The following is a 10,980-nucleotide window of genomic DNA, read 5'->3' on the forward strand; positions in this document are numbered from 1 at the left end:
TAAAGATTTTATGCAAGATGCTTAATAGTATTAAAAACATACAAATAAAGCAAATAATTGTAAAAGCACTCGTCGTTTGTCTCCTGATGTTTATAATTCCTCCTTGACCATCTGTATTTCTTATTATGTTTTTAATTCCTGTGTGTAGGCTTCATAACAAGGGAAAATCTTTATCTACAATCACCTTTCACACCTTTTGACCAATGGGCCTTATTAAAACTTCACACATAAAGACAGGTCCATGTACAATTAGAGAAGCATTGTTCCCTTTCCAGATATGAAAAATTATGATGTTAGAGATTTCTTCATGCGGAGTCAGCTGGTTTGTAACACAACCTCTTTAACATACCAGCTGACTGCAAGTGAAGAAAGGGTGAAAGGCTGACTAGTTTGAAAAATTTCCAAGGTGAAATTCTAAATCCTAAAACACTTGCAATAACATATAAATGTTATTGTAAAGTAATATTAATTCAAAACATAGAAAGTTAAGAAATTTGATTTACATTTAATAGGAAAGATGGATGGTAAAAAGCAAGGATTATTATAATTCATAGCTTATATGCAAGGTTATATTATATATAATACTATTATATTTGCAGATTATGATCAAACAGGTGATGACACTAGAGATTTAGGTTATACACTATAGCTACCCCTCAGAAATGTGGTCAAGCAGATGCACATGATTTACAGGTACTTCAGGACTACATGCAATTCACAAAATGGGACAAAAAGTATACCAAAATAATGTATAACCCAATAACCTAAGTGAATTGAATGGACTGTGCTAAACTACAAACATGCAATTGATGTACATTTTGTATTTTAGACAGTAAATGCTGTATTTAACATTGGGCAAGATTGCTCAGGGCATCCACTGATCAGATGTTATATACCTTATTGACAGCTTAAGTGTGCAATTGTTGATTTATCAAACTATATTTGCATGATTAGCACCATATTGTAATATACTTAGCATAATCACCATTGATGAATGAAATGCCACATGGAACAAACTGTAGCGTTGCTATAACATTTAATTTTAATGTTACTATTGTTAATAATTCAAGAGTGTGTAACTGTATCTTTTTTGTAAGAAAAACTTTGCACATCTAAGTTTTCATACTGGTTTTTATAGACTAAGAAAGACTTAAGATAACTGCTGCTTCTGAGGCCATTGACACTTATCCTAAAGGTCATTATACCTATAGAAATATTTGCCTAAAGGATAAAGTGCTGTCCACTAAAATTAGCAGAGGAAATAGATAACAAATTAACTTTTTGTGTTTTAAAGATTTTATTTAACATTCAGATCAAAGTCCAATATTTCGGTCTTCATAAGAAGCACAGTGTAACAAAGCAGAATAGTGCGGATTTGGTTTTCCACAGAGATGATGAAAATAAATCTATTTGTTGCTCTCTCACTTTTTTACTTTATATGCATTCATGCAGAAAAAAGTGATGAACCTCTCAGCTATCCTTCTTTGTGGGACAAAGTACCAGGGCAACTTGATGAATTGGCAAAGGATGGCAAGATTGCCATCAACCCCTGGTGTTACATGCACAGAATGAGCCTGTATAAAGTGTTGCTGAGTGTAACAGACAAATATATGACAACTATTGGCTTAAATGGTACAGACAATCCTTTATGGGGCTTGCCAGCACAGCTTGGATGGAAATTCCGAACAGGTATGTCTAAACCTCTTTAGTGCATGCTTCAGAGTATAATACCAATTATAGATAGATAGATAATGCTTTATTAATCCCGTAGGGAAATTGATGATGTTAATTATATTAACAGACATTTGACAGCAAATTCAAAATGCTGAAAGAAATATTGATCTACACATTTTATTGTCAATAAAGTGCAACCAATTGTTTCATGGTGCAGATTTTATGGTATGCATCACTTCTGTTTTTGTAGGGATAACAAAACAGAATAGAAGAACTATAACTTCTAAAGAAAATATACTCCAACAAATAGATGATTTGTTTTATGAGATCATCACATGTACAATTTGCAGTCAAAAATATGATCATAAAATAATTTCCTATTCTTATCATCAGGTAGATTAAATGATCCTACAACTGTTTCTCTGCTCTGCGACCATTGCTCTGGAGGTGATTCATGTATTTCTCCAAAAAGCTGGTGGAGCTGTGAGTATAAGTTGCAGTTACTGCGATGAGTATTTTTAAGGCAATAGACACACACTGTAGAAAATCTTTACTTGTGGTAGAATGGGGCAGTGGATCTTTATACATACAACACTCCAAGCTTCAGTATATTTGAAGATCTAGGAGGTTTCCTGGATCTGAAAGTTGCCTAGATGGATTTTTTCTTTTAAATATGCTTTTATATAAAACAATATATTTCTCAATAAATAGGTAATCTCAAGTATTAAAAAATACTTTATACAAAATTAAAATTAGAAACTGTAGAGAGGCCACCACTTAACAGCAGCAGGTCTGCTCCAAACTGCTACAAGCTGTCCTATCCCCTATCATTATGTAAAGACCCATTAATTCACACCTTGAGAAAATACACCCATTCTACACTATTAACACACAATTGGTTGTTGTCTTAACAACACCCTAAGAACTATTTACAAAGATCAATTTGAGAGGCACCTTAGGCAGTGTCTTTGACAGACTTGTTCTTGGTCATTAAAGCATTTTTATGGGCCAGCCTGCCCCAGCATATACTAGAATTCTCTAGTAATTCTTCAAAGACTTGATCTCCCATAATTCTTTTATAAGAATTATATATATTTGAATTATATCCTTCGGATATGTCAGTTAATTAGCTAGGGATATGCCAAAGTTTAAATACTGCAAAATATAAATTTCCTGTTTTAGTAATAATCCAATATTACTTTTTTCTTATTTTATCTTTGGAATTCATTGTCAGAAACATTTTTGTAGCATTAGCAATACGTAATGCTCCAGAATAAATACCAAAATAATGTAATTGATTATTCTATGCTGTAGACACTTGACACAAAAATAAACAATTAAGTTTGAAAAATAAATGTAAAAAAAGGTTAAAAAATAAATGTAAAATTTATAAATAAGACAATGTTCTCTTATCTTTTTAGAAAACGAAAAGGTTCAGTTTTGTTATTTTGCAATTTTAGGTTGTCACATTTTAGGTTTAGATTCACAATACCTTTGTACTTTGTACTGTACAATACTTTTATTAAAGATGTAACTGTTATCACAAAGGTCTACACTCATAATAGCATTCTTGTATTGAAAAAGTTTAAGCACTTTTGAAGTGCATTGCATTATATAAAAATGTGAATAGTTATATAGTATAATGTACCATTACTTTCTACTTGCCTTTTTAACAAAATTGAATTGATCAAAATGATAAAAACAATTCTAATAAAGGAATCATTTTCTGTCTTTATTACACATTTAGGTGTGAATTACTATGTATCTGTTATTCCATTCCTCGCTGCAGAAGATGAGGGCTTTTTTCAACACAGCCTTCCCATTGAGATTTTGCAACCTAGTGAAATGGCAGAAGACTTCTGTTACACAGTTTCAGGTTGTCAGTCACAAGTTCCAGAACTGATGTCAAAATGGGAAACCTTCTTCCAGGTAGAGTACTTTACCATTGGAACATGTACCTCTGTTAGCTGCTGTAGAGTCAAGATTATAGTACAGGATGGTTATATTGTACATTTACTTGGCAGTTATGAATACATCATGTCATAGTGTTGAAGACAGGGTTTAGCTCTTGTAAGAGTCTGGGTGATGGTGGCTTGAATCTGGAGTCTGACTGTACTTGCCACACAATCACCTGGATCACAAAAACTGTGCACCATGGAGCTTTAAAATATGATAAATTTTGAATGTAGTAGAACAACAGCACTCTATAGATCATGTAGTTACAGTCTACAATTAAAAGTGACGTACAGTACATCAGCTCAGCACGGCCACCATTTGTGTCCACACTAGCATGTTTAAATGGAAGGATATACTTCATATTTTGCAAAGACCTTCAAGAATTATAATAAACAACTCTGGCGTAGGGGTCTCATTACCTAGATCAGAATTATTTTGAATGAATTAATTATGTCATAAATATTATGTTGGTTCAATAATTCAGACTCCTGCCTGAAAATGTAATTAAATTAATTATAATTGCCCTTTGTAAAATACTGTAAAATACAGTGAAAGACACATCATGGGATACCATGGTAAACAAGGTGCTGAATTACAATAAAATACTTGTGATCTTTTATCCTGAAGCTGGTGTTGTGAGAGAACAGAGCTAGCCCAGAGCAATAGGCCAGTGGAGGTGTAAGTACAGTCTAATTTGGCAATATCTGAGAAGCTGTCAGGAAGTGGTCAAAGATTATATTGTTCTAATGGCACTACTGTGTCGCCAGCAGAGGATAAGCACAGAGGTTGAAGAGGGATGGAAGAAAACAGTATAAAAGAGTGATAAAGAGAGAGGTCATTAAATCAGTTCAGTTTATTACTTACTCACACTTGGGTACAATCTGTTCTTGAAAGTCATGTTATACAACACAAAATATGTTGGGAATCTACCTAATAGAAATTAATTTTTACATAGGACCAGATTAAGTATAAAACATGTTGGTATTAAAGGCTTTATTGGCTAGAGACCAATCACAAATAATGGTTATTTCAAGTATTTCAGTCACACCATAAGGTAATTAATAAAGTGTTAATCCCTTTAGATGCCTTAAAAACCTGTGATATCAGTTCCATATTATATTTAATATTTACTTTTTCTTGAAGATTTTTTTAACTGTCTTTAGAAATAATGCTATACAAAACTGTAGATATAATGGTTTGGAGGTTAAAGTATTGTTTCCCTTTTTGTACTACTAAAGGGATTGAAAAATCTGAGTTTGTCTGATGTTCCAGACCCAGGAGATGAAGACAAAATATTGGAATTAATGTGGGAGGCACAAAAACTATCTGTTTCTACAGCAACATCTAAATTTGCAGAGCGGTGGGTAAATTTTATTATCATAGTACTTACAAGATGTGGTTCACATATTAAGGATTTTGAAGGGTATATTACAATTTATTTCTATTACCAAAATTTTTTGTAAGAGGAATTAAAGAAGTAAATGACAGTACAGCCCATACAATAGGTCACAGAGTATGTAGTTTATTGTAAAGATGTGGTGCATGTGTAAGTCATTCTGTACTAACGTTTTACAGTTTAGGTGAATATTCAGAAAAGAAATTGAAGAAAACAGTGTAGATTTTTACATATAGGCCACATTATGTTAATTGAATCAAAACATCAGGTAAACCACAAATTGCAAATAACATCCTCTTCATTTAAAGACAATCTTTTATTTTAATGGGGTGTGTTTCTGTGGTGATTAAAATGTATTATAATGGCATTTCTTAAACAGGTGACATTTTGTGAATGAAAGCTCAATTGTTTGTTTCAGTATAAAACAATACTCCGAGCCAGAGGTGAGCTTCAGCAGAAGCTGGTCCAATGCTGTTAACTATGTGGCTGCAGCACACTTCCGCTCTGGCTTAAGGAAAACCAATCACTTCCAGGCCCCTATGCCAAGGAGGGTTCTTAAGGAGGGTGATAAACCTCCTAACATTGCAGACCTCAGTGCTGAAGAGAATCATGCCCTGTACATGTTCAGCTGGATGGATAGCATGAACAGGTTGATAGGTAAGTCTGTTCTATTTATCCATGAATACCTACTGTACAATGAACATTAGTAGCATAGCAAAACACTTATTTTAGTGCTTCAGACAATATTCTACAGATGCACTGTGGTCTAGGTACTCTATAAAATCTCAATATTTGGTATTTGCAGTTTGGAGCCACTTGTTAATTTAACAGATCAGTGGTTTGGAAAATTAAGCACACTTGTCTTTTTAACCCTCAAAGCTGCACTGAACCCGTCTTTCTTTGCTCAGAATCTGCTCTAGCAAACCTTAAACCACAACAACATAAGAAAGGTTACAAAGTTACAAGAGGAGCCCATTCAGCCCATCTATTCGATTTGGTAGTCAATAGTTACAGTATTTGATTTAAGGAACTCATCCAATTGTTTCTCGATTAAAGCCATTGTATCATCTTCAGCAATATGGCGGGGATAACCTTTTCCATAATCCCACCAAACTTTGGGTTAAATTAATGCCTTCTTTCACCGTTTTAAATGAACTTCCACATAGTTTCCAGTTGGTCACTCTGGTTCTCCTGTCACTATTAAGTCTGAAAAAATACACTGGGCTTACTTTGCTAGTGTCTTTGATGATTTTGAATACTTATATCAGGTCCTGTTAGAAACTTTGAAAGGTTGCAGATGTAGAATGGGCACCTAATACTACTTCTTCGCCTGATTGTGATTAGTTTAAGGTTCAAGACTACCCTAATCTATCTGAATGTTCCAGATTAATTTTGATACACATTTTATTAGAGGTCATTCTAACATCAAAATTATTATCTTGTTTTCTCAGTTCTAAAATAATAATTATGTTCTTTAAATTTGTTTATACTCCTGGTCCTTGTCTTTGTTTTTAATTTAAAGATAATTCTTCATTTTTGAAGCCTTGGTTAGTGCTTTACCTGGGGATGTTTTTAATTCCATCAAATTTCCTTAATATATATTTAAGCTAAAGTTATTAATTAAATTGCTTTCCTTGATTTCTTTTTTTTTTCAATTTCAAGTTCATATTTAATTGTCCTTCCAGTCATATACAAGTATACAGTGGAATGAAATATAGTTCCTCTTCATCCACGGTGAAAATATAGGCAGGACAGATAGGACACTGACATAGACATTGTAGACAGGATACACATAGTGCAAAGAGCAGTTAGTGCAAATTACAAGGTAAATACATAATACAATATACACAACACACTGGGGGGATTTAAACCCAGTTTCTGGAATTGGAGTTGGTGCAAGTAGATTCCAGGATGTTGAGGAGCCTGACAGCCTGCAGGAAGAAGCTGTTTCAGTGTCTGGTGGAGCTAGCCTGTACACTGCGATATCTTTTCCCACAAGGTAGGAGGGCAAAGAGTTTGTGGGAGGGGTACATCTACTATTTTCTTCTCATGATCATGATTTCTGTTAGATTACTTGTAAATGGCATTCCCTTGAAGTATCAAGAGCTAGGCCTGTCCCTCTGATATGCAGAAGTCTGAGCTGTGAGTTGGGTGGCCAGGATCCAATTAAACATCTGCACTAAATTATAGCTGTTTCACATTCCTTTGACTTGAAGTTTACTCTCTCGGTTCACTGTGGAGCCCTACTGGAACACTGAACCAGGTGAACATGCCTTCATGCAGGGCTTTAGGGACAATGGGAGCTGTCTGATCAAGGAGGGCGTGAACTTCAGCCGACTTGGTGAACTAGTTCATAACAATGAATGTGACCCAAATGCCTATCTCTGTCTTTGGCTGCCTCTGTTTTTGGCCCAAGGAAAAGTTCCAGAATATGTTCCCAACTTTACACTGCTGCTGGGGGATGTTAGAAAAAGTGCTGTTAAACAGGTTTAACAAGACCAATGAACCAAGTTCATTCACAAGTAAGATTGGCCAAACATTCTCTGGGCTCCTGTTGCTTAAAACCTTTTTTATGTAAAGGGATTCTACATTCTAATGACAGCACTCCACAACAGTAGCACAGTGATGACAGCTCTTCTTTGCCGTCTATTGATGCGCTGAATCGAGGGCTCTGTGGCTTTCCTGCAGTTCTGTCTCCACAAGCTACCAGATATATTTCACAGTGCTTGGCACTTCACTCACATGTGAGTCCAGGGCTAGCTCTGCTCTCTTTTCTTTCTCACCTATACTCTGTTAGTTGTGATAGGGCCTGGTTCTGAGTACTCTGAGTTGTCCTGCTGAAGTGAACATTGCTTGTTAATTGCAAAGCTTCTTAGTTATCAGACTCTAGCTAAACTCTCAACACATGTGGGGTTCTGAGGTGCCAAAGAAGCACTCTAGGGTAGTATGGATGATCAATTAGTCCAATATTTGGCACTCATTCAGATCCAAAAGTACTTATTGCGATCCCCAGCTGGCAATCTGAGGCTACCAACTTAAACTGCATCTTGTAAGCTTCCCACACTTGTGAGGCTCTCTGACATCTAGCTGTGTCCTCTGAAGACACCCTTCAAACAGCTGTGTTGCAAGAGGGGTGGTCTTTCTGATTGCTGCCATGTACTGTCTCTCTTGAGGGCTTCAGTAAGTCCACTCTCACTGGCCATCAATGTCCACCACCAGCTTAGAGTACTTGTTTTGTTGCTCTACCAGAAGGCTGGTTTCTGTGCCCAAGGAACCCTAACTGCTGTTGGCTTCTGGGAGTCTTGGGTGATCCAATATTAATATAATGTTATGTATTGGAATACATAATCCAATGTAATTAGCCCTGTTTCCTGTTTATGTGATAATTTAGCTCCTCCAACTTTCTGTAAACATTGGAGAAATTAAAATAGCTTCTGTGGGCTCAGAGAAAGATGCAGTGGGATTGGAATGGCTCTGTACTGTATAGTAATAGTGTTATATCTCCACCTAGTGGTGACACAGCAGCAGAACAAGACATAGAGTTAGCGGTTTATGTTTTCTTGCTCTGGCTATGGAGGGGCTCCAGCAGATTAGTTTCAAGCTGGTTCCAGGGGATATTGAGATCCCAGCTATCCGAGCTCCAGTGCTGTTCCAGTTCCCACTGCTCCCAACTGCTTTCAGCTTTAAAGCCTGAAAATCCTTTGAACAACTAGGACTGTATCTGTACAGTATGTGTATTACTAATTTCAGCATTGTCATTTTAATGAGCTATTTGAAACCGTTTAATATCACATTTAGAATCAACATCAGCTCTATTTGTTAATTAAATATAATTAGATAAAAGAGCAAGTAACACTTTCCATTTAGAATTTTTTGTTTGTGAGCTCAGACTCTTCCTGTGTGCTTGCTTTTGGATTTTTGAAAATTACAAAAACTTAAGAAATCAAAAATGAAAACATCAAGAAAGAATATGACCTCTAATATCTTCAGCAGAAATAAAGACTTATGACTACCCAGGTTCATTATCTTCATCTTAATTTTCCAGCTATACAAAATCTTAATAAGTAATAAAAAGTAAATTTTAAGTTTATTTAAGAGTTCAGCCAAGTGACTGCTCAGATATGATAAAGCAGAGGAAGGTCTTGTTGATAATATTAAATATTCATCTAAGTACACTTCAAATACAGTGGCTGATATGTTTTCTTTCACAAATTACAGGATCACCCCAGGACATGGTATTTGTCTAGCTGTGTTTTGAGATAATACCTATAGTAAACCTTAACACTTACTGTAACTGAATTTCAAAAGTTTAAAAAGCAATTGACAAAGCACACCTCATGCATACACAAAAGATACTACACAGAATGATAAAATACACCAGATATAATGTACAGCTATTAGCGTGATTTGATATAGAGCAATGCAACACACTTGCAGAGACCAGTCTCTGTCATTTCCCAGAATAATCTTTGTGCAGATTGCTGAACAGTGTTCAGCGAATCACAGTTCCAACATCTCCCTGCTGCTACATTACCCTGTACTTCAATGCAATATAAATATAGGCTTTCTTGAAATGTCTTCTTAAATACATATTTGACCATTTCAGTTGTCCTCTTTATGTGTTTTGTGTATCTTAGATCAGTATAGTACAGCTAAACCTGTGTTCAAATCATTTACAGCATTCTGAGACTTCATATGCTAGACAGTAATGAGGATATGTTGAATATTTTTTTCCATTTAGTGGTGCATTAAATTATGAAGGCAGCTGACTTGCAAAACTCCTCAGCCATATACTGTACTTTGTCATGCTTTTGTCAGTCTTAAGATCCCGTCATTATCCAGCAACATCTGCTTTATTATTTTAATAGAAAAACAAAGTGAATTTTGCTGGTTATGAAATTATACTTAATAATTAATATTAAATATAAGAACTAATGTAAAATTGATTAAAAACTTTATGGATTCTAGGGTATGAAGAAGCAAAATGTTTTTGCAGGAAATCAGAGTTTGCATCAGAATGCACTGACAAACAAGTTGAACACTCCCTCTAGTGACAAACAGTAATTAATACAGTCATGTGTCTCCAGTCTTGGAATGTGTTCTTAGGGTTGCAAAACAAATAGATGCAAGCAGCTTTTTAAATTAAATTTCTTTTCAACTAAATGAATTTCATAACGTATTTTTTTGCTTTGAAGGTGGAACTCTGGTCAATACATGGAACAAAGCAATGTGCTCTGAAAAAGCAAGAGAAAAGGGAGAACAACTCCTCCAAGACCTGGTGATGAATCCTCAATTTGCTGTATCTGGATTGTTGTCCATTCTAATTGAGATGAGTTCCAACTGCTAGGAGCATATAGGAATGTACAGGAACTAACATGGAAGATGAAGGTTTTTTTAAAAAAGATGCATTACTGTATGTAAAATATCGTTTAACATCTTTATTAAAATATCTACCGGTCACTAAAATGAAATTATAAACTGGAAAGAATAATTAAACTTTTAGACAAATTTTTCAAAACCAAATTGAAATGTCTATCATTGACTCTTTTGCAAATTATTTTATCTGTTGTTTTAAAGCAAAGCCCTGTATTTTTTCTCAGTTTTGGTTTTGGCCCCTTTTGTACGTTTACTCATGTATTTATTGTGTCTTATAAAAGAAAAGTTTTTATGTAGCCCACATATGCAAATACATAATATGATTATGTAAACAAAGTCCAAGAAAGGGTTTTTACATAATTTTAATTAACATCTTGAGAATTATAGGTATTTGAGGTATTTTTAATTAACATCTTGAGAATTATAGGTATTTCCAAACTTCCAAACATTTTGTGTTGCCGAGCCCTTACCTTCATTGCATTCATCCAGGACCAGAGCTGCTCTTGCCTTCACTCAAAAGACTTTGGCTCTGCGCCCACCATAACGTGAATTTTTCTTGATGTCAGCAAGCCTCCAGA

The 10,980-nt window shown here is 35.0% G+C and overlaps 1 protein-coding gene across 1 annotated transcript; it reads left to right on the forward strand.

The window, feature by feature from the left end:
- The first annotated feature begins 1,358 nt into the window (after positions 1-1,358).
- On the forward strand, positions 1,359-10,542 carry leg1.1 (liver-enriched gene 1, tandem duplicate 1). The gene is made up of 6 exons (XM_088904610.1): positions 1,359-1,689; positions 2,068-2,157; positions 3,422-3,603; positions 4,869-4,990; positions 5,445-5,683; positions 10,222-10,542. Exons 1-6 carry the CDS (start codon positions 1,392-1,394, stop codon positions 10,371-10,373), a joined length of 1,083 nt encoding a protein of 360 aa, XP_088760736.1. The 5' UTR covers positions 1,359-1,391; the 3' UTR covers positions 10,374-10,542.
- Positions 10,543-10,980: the final 438 nt, after the last annotated feature.

The sequence above is a fragment of the Atractosteus spatula genome, chromosome 2 (genome assembly GCF_055471065.1).
Source record: "Atractosteus spatula isolate fAtrSpa1 chromosome 2, fAtrSpa1.hap1, whole genome shotgun sequence".
Lineage (NCBI taxonomy): Eukaryota > Metazoa > Chordata > Actinopteri > Semionotiformes > Lepisosteidae > Atractosteus > Atractosteus spatula.